This window comes from Cygnus olor, chromosome 8 (assembly GCF_009769625.2).
Source record: "Cygnus olor isolate bCygOlo1 chromosome 8, bCygOlo1.pri.v2, whole genome shotgun sequence".
NCBI classification, from domain to species: domain Eukaryota; kingdom Metazoa; phylum Chordata; class Aves; order Anseriformes; family Anatidae; genus Cygnus; species Cygnus olor.
Window position 1 is genome coordinate 7,545,937 of NC_049176.1, and position 22,818 is coordinate 7,568,754.

The 22,818-nt window shown below is 36.4% G+C and overlaps 1 protein-coding gene and 1 long non-coding RNA gene across 5 annotated transcripts in view; one reads left to right on the plus strand and one right to left on the minus strand.

Moving 5' to 3' along the window:
• KCNT2 (potassium sodium-activated channel subfamily T member 2) overlaps positions 1-21,042 on the plus strand; it is a 144,576-nt gene extending 123,534 nt beyond the window's left edge. For 2 of the 4 annotated variants that reach the window (XM_040565398.1, XM_040565400.1), the window contains 7 exons: positions 3,680-3,781; positions 5,074-5,157; positions 6,161-6,289; positions 8,820-8,840; positions 10,438-10,738; positions 13,894-13,978; positions 16,203-21,042. In XM_040565398.1, the coding sequence (XP_040421332.1) occupies positions 3,680-3,781; positions 5,074-5,157; positions 6,161-6,289; positions 8,820-8,840; positions 10,438-10,738; positions 13,894-13,978; positions 16,203-16,314 (834 nt within the window). In that variant the 3' untranslated portion in view covers positions 16,315-21,042. The remainder of the gene's footprint in view (positions 1-3,679; positions 3,782-5,073; positions 5,158-6,160; positions 6,290-8,819; positions 8,841-10,437; positions 10,739-13,893; positions 13,979-16,202) is intronic. The other 2 variants (XM_040565399.1, XM_040565401.1) reach the window with 1 other exon arrangement.
• Positions 1-22,818, minus strand: part of LOC121073881 — a 158,354-nt gene that overhangs the window by 41,980 nt on the left and 93,556 nt on the right. Inside the window, exon 6 of the long non-coding RNA XR_005821987.1 lies at positions 5,013-5,155. This is a non-coding gene — a long non-coding RNA (uncharacterized LOC121073881). The remainder of the gene's footprint in view (positions 1-5,012; positions 5,156-22,818) is intronic.

The following is a 22,818-nucleotide window of genomic DNA, read 5'->3' on the forward strand; positions in this document are numbered from 1 at the left end:
TTTTAAAATAATCCAAACAGGACCTATGCATCTATCTTCAAAATTTTGTATACAAACCAGTTATTCCCCCCAAATGTATCTTTTGCTTTATCCTATCTTTCTTATCACAAAAATCAGAATCTGCAACAATTTTCTCTAAACAGATGGACAGATAAACACAATACCTCAGTCATGATTTGATGATAGTCACTTCACAGCCAGTTGCCTGTAAAATTTTATGGCATGAATCAAAAATAATTTAATTGAATGTATGTTATAGAATGGATGTAGTTTTAAAGTATTTGTTGTAAAACAAATACTATGTTTTCTGTAATTCACACAGATTTTCATTCACAACAGCAATTGAAGAAAAATATCTTCTACTTTGCACTAAAAGAAAAGCATTCAAATACATGAGCTAAACTACAAAAGAAATACATAAGTTGTTTCTGTGGCTTACACCAGTAAGTGCAATGGTATGCTTTGCTAGGTAAAATTGCTCTTTGTACTCTGAGACTGCTGCTTTCCTCAGTTCTGTCTGAAATACACAACTTACTAGAAACACCCCTTTGCTGTTTGACCAGAGTATGTGAGCACATTTGTATACATGCAGTTCACATGGTGAAGAAAAACTAAGAGTCACAGAGAAAGTTACTAAAAATATAGGGCATTGCTCCAATCACAGGAACAAAAAAATATTAGGAGAAAAACTTAACCAAAACCAGGCATGTTTTTTTTTTCTTCTGTGCAAGATAATAGTCCTCCTCCTTTCCCTTGCTTATGTTGGAACCTCAGCTCAATACTTTTACATGTTCCACAGAAGCAGCGTAAATCTTAACAATAAACATGAATCATGAAGGGCAGATTTAAGCTCTTGAATTTAAACACATTGAATTTATTAACTATAACAATGTATCTGGTATTTCTTTCTACTGATTCAACAGGAGAAGCAAGTCCACCAGATGCTTTTGAAATTATGTGCAAAAAAACAAACAACAACAAAACGCTTTCATACCTGACACCTGCTTCTCTGGTTGTTCATTTAAACTGCTTGTTTAAACTAACATCTCTGCTGTGCTTTTAGTGATTACATTCTTCCAAAAAGGAAAATGCAACTCAAACTGATACTATAGTGTCAAATAAAATTCATCTTATAATAGTCTTGCATTGTAAGGGTAACTACAAAAATTCTTAAGTTTTTATACTCTTGAAAAAGTACGTAATTTAAAGAACAGACAATATTTTACCAGATTTTTAAGCAGGTTATAGGTTTTAAGAAATATGTGCTCTACACAAACACCTCTAAATAGCACCTGTGGACAGGATAATATTGTCAGTTTGAGTTAATGGGCTTATAGTGTAAGTCCTATATCACAGTTATACTTAAAAAAATTCTAAAAACAAAAGAGTGGAGTTTCTCTCTCACTTTTTTTTTTAATACCTTATGACATAAAAGCACTAAGAAGAGAGGATTGTGATCCTACAGAAAAAAGGAGTAGAACATCCTTTCCATTTAGCTTTGGTTTGGATACCTGGTTATGTGTTTGTAGAGTCTATGCACAATGTCCAGCGTACTAAAGTGAGTTGACAAGTATGAGAATAAACCTAAGTTGAATAGTATGGAAATCGGATCTTTAAAAGGAAGGAAAGTGTAGTTGAATACTTTAACGGCAAGTCTTTCCATGCTGATGACTATGGTAGACACTGAGACATATGCATGTAGAACAGAGAGGCCTGCTTATTAGTAATTTGCCATAACATGATTTTATTTATTTTTTTAATAGTAATGGGCCTGCACCTATAGTCTTGACCTGTCTGATGATTAGGGAATAATCGTCTGTTTTGTGGTAAACTTACTTAGCTAGTCAGCAGGAATGCAGCTGACAGACTTGAAACAGACTTCAGCCGTTATCAGAGCAGTTAACGTGGCAGGGGTCACAAAGGGAACCCAGAAACTCTGTTCCAGGCAGTGTGGGACTGCACAACAACAGATGGACACAGCAAGCCTTGGTCCTCCCCACCTCCTGCTGGAGAGGAACCTACAGCAAATCAACTATCTCAACCCAGCCAGAGTTCTGGAGGCTAGTTTCCATCATTCAGGTAGTGCTTGGTATGGATATATCTTATGAATTAACAACTGGTTATCGTGACTTCAGTCACTGGTAGCACTTTGTAAGATTCTGGATGCCTCTTTGAGCAACAAGAACTGCTAGTGAGAGATGCAGTCTGTTCGGCAAAGTTAGTTTCTTTGCCAACCTTGTTAGGAATAAGTTGTGAGTTAATGAGTTGCATCGGTTTATCTGATGCTGTCAGGTGAGTGCTCAGGAAGAGTAGGAGATACGACTTTCTACACTAATGCCATCATCTAAGCATACATTTTAATTTGGCAATGCTTGTTCCAGACCATATCTCCAAGGAGGCTCTACAAGCTGTTTCACTGTTCTATCACCGTCATACTAAAAAAAATTGTTTCCTTATGTTCACAAAGAGTTACTTGTATTTCAGTTTGTGCCCATTGCCTCTTGTCCTGCCAGCAAGCACCACTGAAAAGAGCCTCACTCCACCATCTTTACATCCTCTCTTCAGATATTTGTACACATTAATGAGATACACACAAGCACCCTCACCACCTCCCTTGCCCTGAACCTTCTCTTCTCCAGGCTAAGCAGTCCCAACTTTCTCAGCCTTTCCTTACAGGAGAGAAGCTCCAGTCCATCATCGTGATGCTTTGCTGGAGTCTCTCCAGTATGTCTGTGCCTCTTTTCTACTGGTGAGCTCAGGACACAGTATTCCAGGTGTGACCTCACCAGTGCTGAGAAGAGGTGCAGGATCACCTGCCTCAACCTGGTTGCACACTCCTCCTATTGCCCAAGACACTATTAGCCTTGTTTAACTTGGTGTCCACCAGGACCCCCATGTTCTGTTCTGCAAAGCTACTTATGAGCCTGTCAGTAGCAAGCGTGTACTGGTGCATATATGTGATGGATGTGTGTCTCAATTACAAGCTATGTAACATTTCTGTACTTTGAGAACACATCTTATTCTTCATGACATCTCTGAACCAAAAGCTTGATGCATTCTCTCTCCTTAAAACAGCAAGATCATTTCCAGCCTGTAGTTTCACAAATAACTAAAGGAATAAGAAGCACATTGGTGCGGTGTCTCTACACATGAGTTGTGATACGAAAAAGGAATAACTGTAGTTATGTTCTTTTGCTTCCCTTCCGTAGAAGTATCAGAACAAGAAGTTTCTGCCCTAGTCCACATCTGATCTCCTCTCACGTTATCTGAAATACTATTTCTTCCCTTTTGAATCAGATTGTTACGTTTCATGTTCACATCCCTAGTAGACTTTCTGAATCTCAACAAGAGTTCGCTGTCAACATCAAGAAATTTGGATCAGGAATAACAAGAGCTTTGCTTTAAGCACAGTTGAAATCCCACAATCTCTGTTTAAAATGATCTGGTAGCAAGTCCCTGTGCAATTGCAGATGTGAAGATTGAAACAATGTATGCATTAAACAAAATCTTTCAACTTGAAAAACTAAGTATTGAACACAGGTGCTACATATTTGTGGAAACTATAATTCAGGGTAAAGGGATTTTACACTTTTGGTCTCTTCCAAGGTAATATCAGTTTGATATTATAATCCTTCCAAAAGCAGCACTAAAATTATTTTTATTATTGATTTCTATACAGAAAGAGCGGGAGAAGGGATCTAATTTGGCATTTATGTTTCGACTGCCTTTTGCTGCTGGCAGGGTTTTCAGCATCAGTATGTTGGACACACTGCTATATCAGGTATTGTGACTGTCTTCTCTCAACGTAGATAACATGCATTCTTACCACCCGTTTTATTGTACATAATTGTCAGATGACCCTGTTTTCCTACATGTAAGCCATTAATGTAGGTGTCTGTGCCAGGAGCCGTCAAAGATGGATCAGTGGAGCATGCTCCATGTGACCTTGCTATTACAGTAGTCAAGCCCCCAAATTACCCTCTCATTGAATGAATTCTGCTTTTAAACAATACGATACTTGCTATGAAACTCTCTAGAGTCTGGTGAGATGGATAATTTTGATTCAAACTGTATAAAATACACATTATACAGGCTGTTAACACTTGTATTCTGCAACAAAAAGTCAGTGCTCTTTCCCACAAAGTAGCATGTCTGACCACAAAAATCAACAGAAATATTTGCATGAGTAATTTACCAGCCATCTTACCAGCCAGCCTCCTCTTACTCTTGTCAACTAGACCTCCAGATGACCAGCCATCACACTTTAAAGCCAAAGAACAACTAGCTGCAAGTTGTGTTCCAAGAAGGAAAGATAACCTGCCTTCAATGCTGCCCTACTATACCCAAGAGGTGGCAATGAACAGTCTTATAAAAGTCTGCAGAGCACACACAGTCCTCCAATTCCAGCAGCCCAACTGATAAGGAGGAGAAACATTCATGGTTTTAGCTGATCTAATGTCTGTTCCTGGTCTTAGCCTGCACTTCTACATTTAGTTTGCTTAGTCATATCTAATTTCCACCTTTCTGCCAGTCAGCAAAACACTTTGTTAGAGCAACAAGCCTAAACTGAGATAAGGCAGATCTACTTTAAACATTAGCTGGATCAGCAAAGGCAAATGGCTCCAGTTTGAATTAAAAATAATAGCAGTCTCACCTTAGCATTATCCACTACTCAGTACTGCAGCTCCATCTAACATAAGACAGCATTTCATCTGCACTGAAGATAGTTATTTTAATTTCATAATCAACAAAGCTAACATCTTAGTTCCACTGATGTTACATCTACATGCATCTTAGTTTTCAGGCTTCCTCATTATACCTTACTCTCCCTGAATCTTTTTGTATACATATGCAGAACCAAAAAACGTATATATTTTTTCCTGTCAGTAGATTCAGCATGCATAAAGAAATAGCTATTTCTACAATGATTATGATATCTAAAATAGAGAGAGATTGATTTTAAATGCAGATGTGCAATTTGTTTAGAATTCACACGTGGTGCATATGGTTACCTGCTCATCTGTTCATTAAAGTTTTCTTTCTTCTCTGTCTCTCCTGTTAAAAATCTTGCAGTCATTTGTGAAAGATTATATGATTTCTATCACAAGACTTCTGCTGGGACTTGATACCACACCAGGATCTGGGTTTCTTTGTTCTGTAAGTTTAAAAAAAAAGGTAAATTATTGTTATTACAGAATAACAAATAATATTCTGTATTGTCTGCAAAACACCTCTACTTTCTTTGTAGAACAGTTTCTTTTGTGAAAGTCCAAGAAAGGCCATCTGTTTCCTTTTTCACTGGGGAGAATACAGGAAGAATAGGTAGAAAATGTGTCTGGTTTTAGTTACGTCCAAAGGAAAAAACATTCCCTACCCCTAAAACCCACAACACATTCTATAAAGCATAAAAGAAAACAGGAAAGACAGGAAAACACAGAAGTGCAAGTTTTGCTGTTGTTTTTGCCCCCCCTGCTCTGATCAACATTGGCTGAAGAAGTTTGGTTTTTAAAAGAAGCACTTTAATGTTTGTTGGCCAATCAGCAAACTTTGTTACAGTGGAATGCCAGTTAGTTTAACCTTTGACAAGGGACTCATAAATATCTTGAAATAAAGTTTTTCAAATATTTCATGACTTCAAATTAACTTAGGAAATTTTTTATGCCATTTATGCTTAGTGTATTGCTTTCTCCACCTTCTTTCTCCCCAAATACTGAGCTTGCTGTCTAAAGAACAGTTATCTGGCAGCATTCAAACTATTTGCTTGTTCTTCAGTCTGTCCATCAACAGGTTCTAACTACTGCTGATATGTAGTTCATTCTTTTTATATTTATTATTCTTTTTATATTTTACTCAGATAATGAACACTGGATGAGGGATACCATCCAGTTTAAATAATTTTAAAGTTTAAATAATTTTAAAACAAAGACAGAAGTAATTCCCAAATGACTGAATCACTGGCACCACAATGTCTACCAGAGAACAAAGGAACAGCATCTACAAACTTGATAGAAATTTCAAATTTATTGTGAATGAAAGGTGCAACTCTACAATATGATCATTACCAGCCAGCATTTAGTTGTCAATTTTTCTCAAGAGTAGTATAATGAACCATATAAGCCATCTTGAGTTAAAGTTTTCCTTCCTATTATTGTTTGTTCAGATGAAAATCACAGAAGAAGATCTGTGGATTAGGACATATGCCAGACTATATCAGAAACTTTGTTCTTCTACAGGAGACATTCCAATTGGAGTCTATAGGACAGAATCTCAAAAGCTTACAACATCTGAGGTATGTCATTTTACTATACTTTGGAGTTGGTTACAGAGTATTCAAGAGGTTGTTTTTTTTTTTTATTTATTTTTTTTTAAATGGACCTCATAAAAATTGGAACCATTTATTTAAAGAACATTGGGGGTGCCATGTCTGCAAATGCACTTAATTCCAACCCACTAAGGTCTCCCTCTGCTGGCACGTATACAGTCAGATTAACACAAGGCCCAGACCACATATCAGACCCAGTTTATGTACAGATTTTCATTCCAATGCTCATCTATGAAGTGACTAACTAAAAAGCAAATACAGCTCAGGAACAGGTAGGACAGGCTATGATAGCTAGAACTAGGCTGAACTTGCATGTAGTGACTAACAACAATATCCATAACAAGCTGTACGACCAGGTCCTGTATCAGGTGCAACAAGAATGTCAACACTCTAACCCAAACAGGTGGCATTTCAATATTCATATGAATTTGTAACTAGAAATGAACTAGAGAATAAAACTGTTATTAAAAATATAATGGTATTTCTTTAACCTTGGCTGTTAAGTGTTATTTTTGTATACGTGTCTGCCATATAAATACATATTTCTCCCTGTGTGTGTACATACACACACATATCAATATCGATACTCTGTTTCCTATTTAACATACGTGCTGGTGACGGTCCTACATCGCTCATTTTCACTTTTTGTTTGTGCAGCTTCCATATCTCTTATCCATAAGCCATTTGTTTACATGAGCATTAATACTGCCATCTCATTAAACCATGATTCAAATATGGCTCTAATTTGCAACAAAATTTTTCTACTTCTGAAATACAATCTCAGTTTACAGATTTCCAGTATAGACGATTTATATTCTCTTCTGTATTTCAGAAAAAGGTTATAAAACATTAAGCCATTTAACTACAGGCTTTATCTTGAAGCAAGTACAAACATTTGTTTAAAGTTAACTTAAAAATAAGGATTACAAGAGGCTATGCAAGATTCCAAGTTGACTAGTGACTCTTTGTGGACCACCAGTACTGCTCCAGGTGGCTTTTACAGCTTACCTAGCGTGGCTCTGCACTTGCAATAATTGTCAGATGAATTTAAATTTAGCAGCATTAACACAATCCATCAAAATCCCTTTGAGAAGAATATAGGCAAAATCACTGCCATTGCTGCTAATATGAAAAAAAGTTGTCATAGCTTTCATCAGAGCAAAGGACATGGCAAACTAAGAATTCATTAAAACACGGATAAGACTTTCAAAGGCTTTACTGAAAAACAAGGTTTAAAAGTCAGTCAGTTAACTCTAAACTCACAATTTTACCATAACATGGGGAACCTTTGAAGCCTGTACTTTAGTGCTTGAATACCTGATCAGACCAGGCCCAGATTTTCTGGGGAGGATAATCATCTTTTACAAAGAAGCAATTAAAAACAAAAAACAAAAACAAACAAAAAAACCTCCTGCTATTACTTCCTGACAGGTTTCATTGGTAGTCTCCTGAAGAGTTTGAGATAAATCAGACAGAGGAAGAACTGGAAAAAAATAAAGACATCTAGTTAAATTCCCAAGTTGTCACGTACTGGATTCAAGTGGAAGAGTGGCACTGTCTCTGTTTATTAAAGTAAAAACATTTATTAACCATTTTAAAAAGCTCCAGAATCCAAACGCAGACTCCCAGCAGTATTTCCCACATGTACATACTCCAACAGTTTCTTGTTCAGTGGGTGAGCATTCGTGAAAACCTTACCCTTCTACAGAGGCACAGGAGTCTTTCCTAACCTAGCTCTTCCCCAGAATATGTAGAAGCATCACATCTGGCTCTGCTTCTGTGGTGAATGGAGAAATTCTGAAATCTGTAATCTTTCTGCAGAGCTATTCCATTATTAATTTCCAACTAATTTAAGAAATATTATTAGTGTGAGCTATCATTTAGCTTTTCAATATATTAAACCAGAAAACAGCTTTAAAATACTGTTTGATGAGGTCTTTAAAGTGGAGGTTAGAGAAATTTAAATTAGTATTTTTTTTTGTTATTGTTGTTAGAAATGATGAATTTCTAGCCATAAATTGAAGGTTTCTAATGCGGAACCTCAAAAGTGTATATCAATTTAATTTTAAACAGACATATAAAACTTAATTTGTATTGCGTATATGTTGGAGCAGGCAGTTAATGTTTAACTTGATTCACAAGAACAAAATATACAACTATTATTTCTATATGCACTAGTTCTCCTTTGAAACCTTTTTTGTACTATCTAAATAAGACACCCTCACTTCACTCTGACAAACAGATACATGTCTTTCCCCTAAAAATAAAGTTTTCAGTGATCTAGTTGCTAAAGAACATGAAAATCTAGTTTGCCACACAATGAGCTGCACGATTCCATCTATTTCCATTTAATTAAGAAGAGAGATATGGGATCTTCCTTACTACCCATGTAATTGATTTTCTGTGGTTGCTGTTAAATACTCCATGTTTGCTTCTTTAGATTCACTTCAGTTTAAATTGTCTTTTGTTTTGTTCCCCCCACCCCTTCCATTGTCAGTCACGAGAAATGGCTTCACAAGTAAGTATTTGCTTATTGTCTGCCTGTTTGTGAGTCGAACCCCAGGAGTAAAATCCTTACAGGAAATAGAACCATGCGATGGAACATCCTTGAACAAATAAAGCTTAAAGCAACATTGTTCTGTACACAAACATCTTACTGAAAATTTGAAAGCTGACAGAATGACTTAAAAAAAAGCCCAGTGGGATTTGGTAGGCTATTCCTATTGAATCCTGAAGATAACAGATCATCTTCACAGTGAGCTGAAAACCTTGATTCTAAACGCATTAACTGCTAACGGACAAAAATCCCCAAGTTTATCGTAAAGAATATGTGGCTACACTTAAACCTGATTCAGATTGCTGGTGGAGCAAAGTTTTCAACGCTGACAAGGTCAACAGAATCTTGCCTTCAGATTTTATTTTAATAGGAAAAGATCTTTAGAACCTCGGTAGCTCTTCAAATAAATTTGGTATATTCACTGATCACTTTGAGTGTATTATGAACTCTTTCTATTATTGGGGTTTCATATAAAGTAACCCAAACCCAACTTTAAAAGTCATCTTTGTTTTGGATTTAGAAACAAACAAAAAACCCACAACACATCAAACTGGCATCAGTAACTGGGTAATAAGACCACAGTGATATCAGGATATTGGTGAGGGCTTCACTATTTCAGTGCCAATGAAAGACATGTTTTAAATATCACAACAGCTCAAGATTATAAGGAAGTAGTTTTTTTTTTTTTTAAATAGAATCCAAAAGTATTAGTTAAATCTAAAATTGTAATTAAAATAATTTTAAAGTGATCTTCTGAAACGTTTCCTCATCTTCCTTATTTTCTTTTTTTGCGTATGTTACAACTGCATATGTAGTCCATTCACCTGAGTTATTTTAGTACTGCTTTGTGTGATTGCACAAAGCGTACTATTGGTCACAGTTGGGTAGCATGAAGAAAATAGCAATAGGGGGCCAGATTTTGGCCCTTTTAAGTCTGCTTTGTTACAATATCGTTGCTAAAAAGCAACGTAACTGTACCTCAAGGTAGGAACTATAGATTACCACATTTGGAAGAGGTGCCCTGAATCACACTTTAGAATATTGCATACATCTTCAGGCACAGATGTATTCCAGAAATCATGTGCTGGTAGATCAAAAATACCTGGAAATGAGACACTGGTAACAGGCAATTTTCACCTGTAGTCTTAAGAGAGCACTCAAAATGGTGCAGTCAAAGCAGTTACAACTTGAATATTTTTTTTAAATTAAAAAAGTTAAATGCTTGGAGGAAAGTAGAATTCATTCAGAGTTGGTTCCTAGATCTGGGAAAGGCAGTACCAGAAGGCTACAGTTCTTATTCTCAGAATCAAAATAGAATCAGGCATTAATTAAGGCTCAATTTAAATTGCATTTATATAATGTTAGCCTTTTGCATTTAAAAAAAAAAAGTCTAGTAGAGAGTAAGCAACTCAGGAACATTTGGTAACTATGAACAACTAAATTCCCTCAGCTCCATTACAACTAAAACACATGTTCAGCTGCACTATTGAAAAGTGAATGTTTTATTCTGCCTCCATTTTTTAAACCTCTTAATTTCTCCTGTCATTCTCCTTTCAAGTCTCAAATCTCTATTAGTGTGGAAGAATGGGAAGACACTAAAGACACCAGAGAGCACTTTAATTATCGCAGTAATCATCGTAACTCAACATCTAGTGATCAGTCTGATCATCCTTTGTTACGACGAAAAAGCATGCAGTGGGCCCGACGGCTGAGCCGAAGAGTACCAAGACACTCTGGTAAAACAGCTGAGAAGATAAGCCAGCAGCGAATGAATCTTTATAGGAGATCAGAAAGACAGGAACTTGCTGAACTTGTGAAAAATAGAATGAAGCACCTGGGCCTTTCTCCAGCAGGATATGGTATGATTAATTTAATCCTTAAAATTAATAAAAATATTAGCATTATACAAAAACCTTTTTTTAAAGAACAGTGTGCCATAAGAAATTACCACAAGCTTATTTTACTTTTAAACGAAACTTGCTTCATTATTATTTTTTTTTAAAAAAAAATCAGCTCTATTATCACCCATTCCTATTTTCAGATGAAAGCTCAGAATATATGAGCTTTAAATAAATATGACCACCTCAGTCATATTTAAATTTAGCATATATATGTGTATGCAGAATATATAAATATTCCTTTGTCATTGAACAACTGCTCCGTATTTCCACAAACTTATTGAAACATAAATGAAGAGAACTATTGTGAAGTTTGCGAATCTGTCAAGGTGGGGAGTTGTTTGTGTGAAGGAGGATACATTTTCTCTGTATTTTTAAAATGAACACAAAAGTGTCATATTAAAGGCATTTTTATGAAGCACGTTTCACTAGGTCTTTAGATGTTTTTATAAAATGTCTTTTTCCAGCAAAACTAATTTTAATTTTTAAAAAAACAACTCTATTGACAAGAGTTCTGTAACAACCTCCTAAAGTTCATGCACAATAGCTGCCTGGGATGGCCGTCTACAGCCTTGGCTTCGTAGTGTGTTTTGTGGAAATCCTCAGAGCTATGGGTTCTAGTTTTCCTAGGAAAAGCAATAATTTCTTCATCTCTCATCTTTTCTGTCTGCAGAGTAGGTCCAATATGAAGCTTAGTGCTTGTTCAGAAGAACCAACACTGCAGTTCCCATGCTCAATTTACATTCAAAGCATCAAAAACATTGCTTGACAAATGCATTAGTACTGATTTTTCAACACAATTATTTACATTTTACCTATACCTAAAGTATCCATTAGCTGAACGTAAACAGTATCTCCTATAAAATAAATATTCTTATTGGCCCATTCTGACAGCACATACTATTAATGCAGGGTTGGGGCATCCTTTAACCAACAGCAATGTACTACCCAGCAGTAGTTCTTATTGTTGCTATGTACACATTAACTTCATCGAGAGAAAAAGCTACTACTGAATACACGGCTATAATTTTGCTTAATCTTTACAATTTACATACAAGCTCTTTATCTCAGACTCCAACTGGATAATTACTACTCCCACTTTAATTTGTGGATACTATATGAGTCTGCTGGAAGAATCAGGACTAAGTATTTTCCAGGGGTGACACAGGCTACAGTAATATTTAATCAACCCCAAGAAATTTTGTAAATGTTGTTCACGTTTATACTAGTCACAGGAGAACTTTGGTCGATTCCTACTTTTCTTTTAAAATCCTAGCTAAGAGCTGACAGCAAATGTTCATTTAATTACTTAAAACCATTATACTATATTCAGAACAGCAAAATCTTGATAGGTAGATGCTTTAGCTAATACAAATTTATCTGCCCTGATTCTGTTTTACAAACTTTTATCTCTTCCGTGTTTTCTTACGGATGCATCTCATTATAAAGAAACTACTTTGACAACCCCAGGAACACCATATTCTGAAAATAAAAATTGTTTTACACATGCAGCCAGCTGCTAACCTGGACTGTGACATTCCCACTGCCATCTATCCTCCTTCACATTCAGCAATAAATTCCACAGGACTTTCACCCGCCTTCAAAGATAGCTCACTGCCCACTCATCCCACTACACATTAAGCTATTACTACATATACTATTATTACATATAGAATAGAAACTTTTTAATATCCCTGTTTTTTCACACTTAGAAATCAATCATGCCAGTTAGCTCCCTGCAGAAGTTAAACATATTCCTTAATACCATCTTTCTGCATGTGTGGGGAGCAATGAAAAAACAGGAAACAGTCACAGCTGCTTACATATCCCCATGTAAAGGAATGATCCTATACCTAATTTCACATCTTCAGTTTTCTTTACACTGATAACCTAAAAACCCCTATGCACTCCAATTCTAAAGTCAAATAACTGAATTCATTTATGCCAACTGAGGCACAACACATTTTTGGCCATGCAAGCACTCTAGCTGAGGCATGATACTAGGATACTATACTACCATGAGGCTACTATACTGGTGAATGTGTTTGTGTAACTTTTTACAATATTTTGCATCAGCTTCATTTTACAAAAATAAGCTGTACTTTTAAAGACCATTTTAGCTGTGTAATTGCACCTATGCTAAGAGTCTGAGTTTATCTAATTGTTCTCTAGGCAGACATGCTTACAGTAGTGCAAAATGTGGTACAAGCACATAGAAAGTTACATGTAGTTGAAAATATCCAATAGCAATTTTCAACCTAGAGACCACATATCAAGCATACTTGATTAACACGATATAGAAATTGTGCTGAAACTAGGATGGGACTGTTCTCTTTCGCATCATTTTCCCTAAAAGTGAAGAAGTAATTAGTACAGATGAAATGCCTCTCCTATTAAATTGAAATTAGCCTCACTACAACAACTTATGAAAAACATCAAGAGAAGGTTATACAAAAGAAAAGATACAGCAGTGACAACTACAGAAGCGTGCTGAGACTCAGCTAAGTAAAACCCCTTCAAAAAAAAAAAAAGATTTCTGTCAGCCAATGCAGCATAGCGTTAGAAGAATGGTTAAAAATACAATAAAGAAATTCCAATTGCTGTTCATACAGCTTTCATATTTCAACCCACTGGCACAGGTGATAAAAGTGAAAATTAGTATTTTCCTTGACACTTAAGGAAAGTGAAGAGAGATTTATATTGACCAAATTTGGAAATGGATAGCATTTAGCCTTGGCTTGAACTTTATGCCAACTGAGGATGGAAGACCCTACTTTCCTCCTAGCAATGGAAACCAAATGAATGATTGTTTAATCAAGATAAAATTGAGTTGCATTAAGAATTAGTATGACTGGAAAAAAAGTGCAAAAGAACATTTTTTAGAACACCAGAAAGAAAATGCATCTTGAGAGATAAATCAAAAGATGCTACGCCAGATAGTTCCAATTCAAGTACACTTGAAAAGTTGCTAAACTTATCTGATATGACTTTGACACCTGATACTTTTGACAGCTCTGAGCCAAAGATGATCTTTTAATTGAATTAGTTAACCAGAAATTATACTTATGACAATTTGTTTTTCAATCTGATTTGATATGTGCATTTTTCTCCTCTAGATGAGATGAATGATCATCAGAACACCCTTTCTTACATCCTGATCAATCCTTCTCCAGATACAAGATTAGAGCTAAATGATATAGTGTAAGTATAAGCACAAAAATCACAAGACCTGAAAATTTTATTACTTTTCTGCTGTTACAGGGGAACACGCTTTCCCATATACCTGCAAAAAAAATAAGATGGAGACTTCTGTTTAGACAACCAATCATATGTATAATTATGTAAGATATACATATTTCATAATCCTTTTACCTCCATATTCTCTCATCTTCCTCTTACTCTGTGTATTTAAACAAAAAAAAAATCTGAGTTCACTGGATGGCTTCACAGAATTAACATTCTCATTAAATTTCTGCAGTCTTAATAGAAAGATAACTTTTCAAATGGGATTTTACTTCATGGATTCAAATGCCACTAAAATAAAAAGCAGTTCTCCCCCAAATATCATGCAATATTCATGCTTATGATCATTCAAACAAATGGCAGGACCTAAATGCAGCATTTTTTATTTTTAATTTTTTTTTTACTTGCTTACCAGGAATTTTGAAGACCACTTGAGAAAAAACAGGTGAACACAAAGTTTGAACTGCTCGAGAATTGTAGATATATTATCTACCACTCTCTCATACTGAAGTTTGATGTGATTACTGTGTTCAGGTCCTATGCTGTTTTTGTCTCTAGCCTCTTTTGCCTCTGCCTTGCTATGCTAATATCCTCCATCTGCTCCAGGGTCCCTGTGCAAGGCCCTCCACACCAGTGCCAACCCATCTCGCCATCTACTCACAAGCAGAAAAACTGTTTGAACTATTATCCCTATTGATATTAAAAAACCAAAACCAACCAAAAAACCCACTACATTGTAGTGCCTTGTAGTATTGTGGTATATAAAAAGTGTAGCATAAAAACTATTAAACAGCAACTACAGTTATAAAATTTGTTGAAATGATTTAGAACAGTATTTTCACTGTTATGGAACTCTACAGTATGATATTTACTAATATTTAACCTGTAAATGCAGGTACTGTTTCCTAGTTTAGCTAGGTGGACTAGGAGTCCACATTTTCTTTTTCCACCTTTGCAAAAAAACAAGGTATACAGCAACTCAATAGTGAGTGCATAATTTTGCAGCGGTACTGAATTTGCTGTGTCATGCCTACACATCTTTAGCCTGTACATGCACATACTGTTGCCTAGCTTGATGTATGCTCATTTCCTGATAGCGGGCCTCAGAGCTTGTGTCTCAGTTTATGCCAAGGGCTTTTTTAAGATTAATTTTAGTTCTCTTGACTAGGCAGCCAGTTTACCCTCACACAATAGGAGATAATTAGTGGAAAGGCAAGGAAGAAGTGGTTCTTTCTACAGCAGTTTTCTTTTAGTCACACATTTGTGTTTTTTTTTTTTTTTTTGTCCTTCCTGCTGACAATCTGGAAGGCTGGTCTTCCCACAATTTTTTCGTCTGTTTCTCAATACATTTTCCAGACTTCCTCCTGCACATGACTCTTTTTTTTGCACTTACTACCTGCACTTTCAGACCAATGTGAGTTAATCCCATCTGAGACATTTACTTCTGTGCAGCTCTATGACAAAAACAAAATCCCTTAAAGGGCTATAGATTCAACTTTCATTGTCTGAATTCCTATACTTATACAACTGAAGTCCTTCACATTTGCTATGATCCTATTATGTTTGTGATTTATCATAGGCATATTAGATAATATACAACTTTGAGTTAGCATATGAGGAAAGTTTCTCGGCATTTAGAAGTAAGAGTACTTGCAGCTGTTAGATCTACTAGAAGTCCTTTCTCAAAACTAAGGGGTCCATCCTGAGCCTGTCAGACTACACCAAAATTATCAACATTGTGCTTTTTAGTTCTTTTAACTATGCACAACTAATCTCTTGATTCCTTACAACATTCTTTTTAGAGTAACTCTGTGAACTGCTTGTCCCTTCTTCAAGGCACAATGAGTAAAAGGAGATGCGTAAAGAAATACAGTTACTAGCAAATGCGTGTTCAAGGACTGTAGCAAATGCCAAGGAACAGAGCTGATGTATCTAAAAGATTAAAGTGGCTCTCAGTCAAAATTAAGGTTTAGCTGTACCCACTACACATATATGATGCCTAGGCAGATGGTGCAAAAGGCTTTACTATTATACAACATAAGTGGAATTGCCAAAATTTCCAAGTTACCCAACAGGAACTATCTAATTCTTCCTCAAACCTTTTCAACGTTACAACAGTCTACGTTTATTTGTCCTTGCTTGTACCAAGGCTTTTAATAAGAGTTGTAATTTCTTTTTATAGATACTTGATCCGACCTGATCCCTTGGCTTATGTTCCAAATACAGCACCCAGCCGAAAAGACAGCTTCTGCAATACAGTGGGACAAGACACCAGGGAGGAAACACAACTTTGATATGTAATTCATCACAAAATTAAGAGAGACTTCTATACACACACAGTTTCCACCAACCATTTTGAAAACTGAGTGGTACATTTTATTCAGATTTTGGAATCAAATTTACAGTGGGTAAGTCACCAACTTTAGAAACATGATCTCTAGAAATTCTAATTTTAGTGATTGTCAGGCTTATGGCCTGTTCAGTATGGTAGTTGAACTTAGCAGAATTGTGAAACCTATGATTTAACCAATATAAAGAAATGATGAAAGTGATAGATTCCAACATATGTTTCACTTAGAAGCTTCTATGCATATTTATCAAGGTGACAGCATGCCAGTGACTAAGCTCCTGATGTACCTCCTCAGAGATTATCTGATGCCCATAGACAGATGACGCATAATTTGTAGCAGAAAATATGTTAATACCTAAAGGTGCCAATGAGGCTGTATGCATCAAGAGTCCAGCCTTTGAAATAATATTCAAGCTTAGCTTGACACCTATATATATTAGAAAAGCCTAGTTTGGTCCCATTGCCTCTAGGACTTCAGTGTATGTTCTGTGGGCTTACAGGATGACACAGCTTAGTCACACTCGTAGAGGTTCAGATCTGGGGCACATTCACTGAAAAATTAGCCCAGAGGAGCCCACCTGGAAGCAATTCCCCATCATCTCACACAGGCATTTCAAAAGGTAGCATTTTGTAGAGCAACTGAAGCAGGACTCTTATTAGGGATACAAAAACCATACAGAAACAGCCCCCCTATCTGCAAATCCTGGAAAGGTACTGTATGTGAAACTGCACACAATGGTAGCTCAGGTGAAAAACGACCCTTTTAACCTCAGTGAGGTGTCAATGAGAAGCCTTAGTAGATAATACAGAAGAGAGAACATCTCTCTAGGAAACAATTCATATCACAGAGCCTTCCTATCTCCACGATGATGACAGAACTGCAACTGTCCAAAGTATGCATATGCCCAGTCAGGTTACCCAAATGTGATAAATTTTATATGAAATTATGTATCATGTTGAAAATGAGAGAAACTTATTACCCATTCCATAAAACAAATGGAATACTGCATTACATGAAAAGCACCATGGATTTGAAGGCTCAGTTTTGGCAGTAAGTACACAAGAAAGAATCTACTAGTGTACGAAACACCTGAAGCTGCTACAGAATCTTCGGTCAGAAGTTTTGCTCAAATCTTCTACAGAGGAAGCATGACTGTGTATGATCTTCCAAAATCACATGCTTGCTTTGCCATCAATCACAAAGGGGGAAGAGCATCCTTAAGGTAAAAACCCTACTGCTACAACAATCCATACAGAACTGTGCAAGAAATTTAACATGCAGACTACAGTGAAAAGACAGATTATTCTTTGAATTCCCTTGATGTCTTACATGTACAAAAATAATCCACTCAAAAAATATATTATCTCCTGTATTATTCGGAAAACCAACTACATGGCAGATTTTGCTCTGAAAAATAAAATGCCAAGTTGCCCAAAGAAAAACTCATGGATGCAATTATGCTTATAAGCATTGCAAGAATGTTGAAATCAAATCACATTCATATTAGGAATGACAGAAAATATTCTATTATTTCTTCTCTTCCTCTTAATTCTTCTGAAATTTAACTGTTCCATATGGCTTTAAGATTACTGACTTACAAGAAAACAGAGGCCTTAGAATAGACTGAAGTTGTCAGAACACTAGCACGAGAACAAGAGTTCCAGTTCTAACAGGAAATTTCACTACTGAAAATTAGTACAACTACTATTCACTACCAAAAATCAGTACAACTATAGGTTCTATACATATCTAGTATAAGGATCAATGGGCATATATAATTCATTTTGACAAATCAGTTGGAACAAAGTATGTAAGTTCATTTTTCAGTTCTTCTCACCTATTAGAAGTTAACTCTCAGTGCTATAGTTGCTGCCTCCTACATCAGTAGGCACATTTGCAAGCTCCCTGTTCTGTTTGGGGACAGTAAGGCAGGCAGAATATCTTTAGCACTTCAATTTTCTCTACTTAGAAGGCAAATTCAGTGCCAATAAAAGGACTTTCCTAGAATGCAACTGAACCATCGATTGCTTTACTGAAAGAACTTTCCTTAGTGACATTTTTAATTACTCAGTTATTAGATAGACTGGTGGTTTCTAGATAGATGCTTTAATCAAGAACGCATATTGCTTATGCTTCAGTATTTATACTAGTTTGCCTATGAAGCATCCAAATAAATTATTCTTAGATGCTACCTACACTTAGATCTCTGAAGTTTGATATAGACCATTGACAATGACAGGAAGTCCGCTTATATCTAGGATATACCTATATCCCACAATGCTAGCCAGAAAGGTAGTAAGTTATCTAAATCTGTATCAGAGCCAACTACTACCTGTTTAAGTAAGCACCATTTCAGCAAAACCAAACTTCATAAGAATAATTGTTTCAATGCATATAAAGTCCTGAATGTGTCAGGGGTTAGTTAAGGAGAGCCCAAAGCAGCAATACTAAGGAGCCTGCGTTTTTTCCACATTGGCTGCATGTGGAATCATTGAAATTCAAATAATGTAGAGCTGCCAGAAAGCTACATTCCACTAAAGTTTTTATATGGGTCTCATGTCAGGCATCCCCCCCGCCCTCCTTCCCCACTACTTGTCTTCAGGCCTATTCTCCAACCACACACACAGGATGAGGCTTCATATAAGAGGGCCTGGAGACAGTCTCGTTATTAATTGGAGCCAGAAGTAATGCATTCCAGTTAGGTGTCCAGAGACCATGAATGTAGAAGAGGCAGGAAACTAACTCTACTCTGAACCAGCCATTTATACAAAATTAGGAGAGCTTCAGGTGTCAGCTAGAGACAGCACATAGGAAGTAGATCTTGTCACTCTCCCAAGATGCAAAAATAGTTGAATTCAATCTTTATATTAATAAGCATTGAGATTTGAAAATATTTTTACTTCCTACCAGACACCTGAAATGAAAGTAGAATAGAACTATGACCATCTTTTAAATGCTTCTAGACCAAGCCAAACAGAAGGTGGGGAGATTCACAACAGGAAAATAGCCCAAGCACACAGGAGACTGCCTAGCATAAGTCATGCCTATCTTCTCAACCTGACTCCTCAAAAAACTCACGTTAAGCAGAATCAGCATGCGGTTATAATCTCTGCCAGGGAAGGTAATACTAGCCTTAGGGAACAAATTGGTCAGGTATAGAATCTCTGTCTTTTGATCCAGCTGGGGCCAGCTCCTGAGGAAGTTCCCGTACCAAGAAGGAAAATTTCTGTGATTAAAGAATCAGAAGAGGAGGATTGTCAATTTCATTCAAGACACTGTTCTGTGGCATAGGGAAATCTTTCAGCATCTGATCACATGTGGTACTGGAAGTGACTACAATGCTGTATTCAAACTAGCCTGGATAGTGATTTAAAATCAGTCACCAAGACAATTCTGGAGAATAAACTACAATGCATAGGTATTTGTCTGTAAGCTACAGGCATCTGCTAAAGACATCTTACAGAAATATATACACATGTAGTCCGTGCTTTTTTGCCTTTTTTAATTTATAAAATTTGTGGATGAACTAGCTCAAGACTGTTACATTAAAGGGAGAACAGAAAGATATGATGAAGTACAGAAGCTTTTCAATAGAATAATGTTTTGAGACCTCAGGAACCACAAGTCACCAGATGGGTCTTCTGCATAACCAGCAAATAAATGGCAGCTGAACCAGTTGCAGGACATTAACCCATTAGAAGAAAACCTTATGGTGTACACAAGGGTAAGACACCACTGATAACCCAAGAGAATTTTCACAGAAGCAGTTTGAACAATGCTCACAAGTTACTTAGAGCTTGCCCCATTCACAATCCACCCTTTCCTCCAATGGAAAGGGTCAATATTCTAAAACAAAAGACATGCCAAATCCAGAGCATTTGTTACTGCTTCCAAACTGATCCTCTGACAAGCTATGGAGGTAAACTCTTACGTATCTATCCAATTCATCTCAGGTGCTAAGTGTTCCACTAATAAACTACCTGATTTTTTTTTTCTGTGCAGATTATCTGGCCAGTACAGCTGTGTTTTTTTTGTTTGTTTTTGTTTTTAAGCTGAGGCAGAGGGGAGGCACAGGAGATGTTGATTACTTTGTTTGTAACAGGGCTTGTTTCTGCAGAAAATTCCTTAAATCACCATGCAGAACTTCCTTATTATCAACTTCAACAAGAAAGAAAAAGACTAGATAGAGGTACAAATGATAGCTAGAAACATACAAAAACACTTTATTTACCAGCCCTATTACAGATTTGGACTTTCTGAACATTTATGAGCAACAAGACTTGAGCTCCATTTGAGTATTTTATGTTATCTCCTACTTCCCACCCCTAGTATAATTTCATTATTGTCGTCTGTGCAGCCTCCATCACATTATTACAGGGGCAATTAAAAAAAAATACTTAAATACTTTTAAGAAATGGTGAATTCACATTAAATAAAGAGTTCAATACAGTTGAAGACTATTCATTCACGATAAACTAACTATAAGCATTAAGAGGAACCAGTCAACAAAGACTTCAAATAATCCACAGGGCTTTGAGATATTCTGCATACTTGACACTTGCTACAATTTTACTATGCTCCTGCTGTGTTTGTGGCTTATGAAATACTGCTCTGCATTTAGCAACTACAGTTTTCAGGCTAACCTCTTCAAGTAATTTATTAGTATGTCTAGAAGGAAAAGGAAGGCATTTGGAATGCATTTCAGCTTAAGAACAGCTAAAATGATGAGTTCTCTCTGGGCATCCTAAAATCCTATGCAAATGTTTAGAAAACAGTCCCAATTACAAGTGTAAATCAATATAATATCTGAGGCAAAAAGATTACTTTTTAAATTGAATTGCACTGGTAATTTTTCTTCTATGCTTTTTGTGAATATGTCCATAAGAAACTGCACTGAATAGGAAATATTGGAATAGACTATTTCTATACACTAAACTACACAAGTGGTTGTTCTATGTCAGATAAAATGTAACCTGAACATTTATAGTTTTCTCCTTTCTAAGCAGGATAATAATCAAAATGCCAACAATTATAAAGGCAATTACAAAATCTAGTTATTAATGATCTTTTCCAAAGATAATTTTAAGTTACTTACGTATGCAAAACATATTACATTTTTACCAGCCAGTATCAGAATTAGAAGATTATCTTCTGTTTACATTTCCTGAGATTAGTCTTACCTGAGTGTAGGAATCTGTTGCACAAAAAATATTTTACCAATATCCTTGTAGCCACATCAGTAAGAGTGCTTCTGAAATAATTAAGACTTTCTTGTAAGGAGATGGTTTCAAAGGAGAACTATGCTGCTCGAACCTCCCCCATAGGGAGTACAGCCTCCCCCAGAACTGTTTCCAGTAGGCCAGCAACTCCAGTGGAGCCAGAGTGGCTGAACAAGCCCCCAGCCCAACCTGCAACAAGTTGACCTGAGCCTGATCTCAGCTTGCACCACTCCAATACACTGAAGCCTCTTCTATAGGCAAAGGGGAGCTTGCAAGTTCCAGCCCATGGGCTAAAAGAGGTAAGAGACTCTATCCCATTTCCTGGCACCAGAATACTCTCTCAGAAGGCCTGCTAAACCTTTCAGTTAGCATTTTGAAAGAGTCCGGAGTCCCCACTCCTGGCTAAAGAATTCCACCACACAGCCTTGACCCTTTCCAACTTCCTGCCATAGGGGCTCAAATTATCATTACCTCTATCCCACTCCTGTAAGTTTACTCACCTCCAGCAAACCCATGCACTCCCCTGTAACGCTTACAAACTTCTCTACAACCTACAGCTTGCTTGTAAATCACTCCAATTAGAAGACCCACCTGCATCTAAAACCAGTCTTAAAGAACCTGCACCATGTCATACAAAGGGCATATCTGTTTCATCTGCAAAATAAAATTTGAAGATTTCCCTCCAGTACAACAGTAAAAACATGAATTTAAAATGCTTTTGTACCATGACTAATATAGAATCAAATCTCACTTTTTTTTAAGGAGTCTATTGTTCCGGAAACAGATAAAAATGTTTAAAAATAGCTTAGGAAAACCATGTTACAGAAAGCAAGCAGTATTTAATAGCTTGTTCTGTTTCTGGTGCCAGATCCATATCCCTATTTGTTAGAGCCCACAGTATTCTAATTGCATAGTCATAATACACATGATCAATTTGACATACTCAGTAAACCTCACCAAATAAGCACATTTTGGGGGACTTAATTAGAAAATTTGCATCAGCAAGTTTTGTCAGCTCTAGTACAGCATTCTGAATCAAGCCCTTTCTCAGTAAGAATTATTATTACTGGAGTGTGTCTTGGTTCTCACCCAAATGCTATTGCAATTAGAATTTCAGCATGCTTTAGATTAAGTACCTGCAATTATATATCACGTCATACAGTCATAGAATCACAGGATCATGCTACTTGGAAGGAAGCTCAGGAAGTCTGCAGCCCCATCCTCCTGC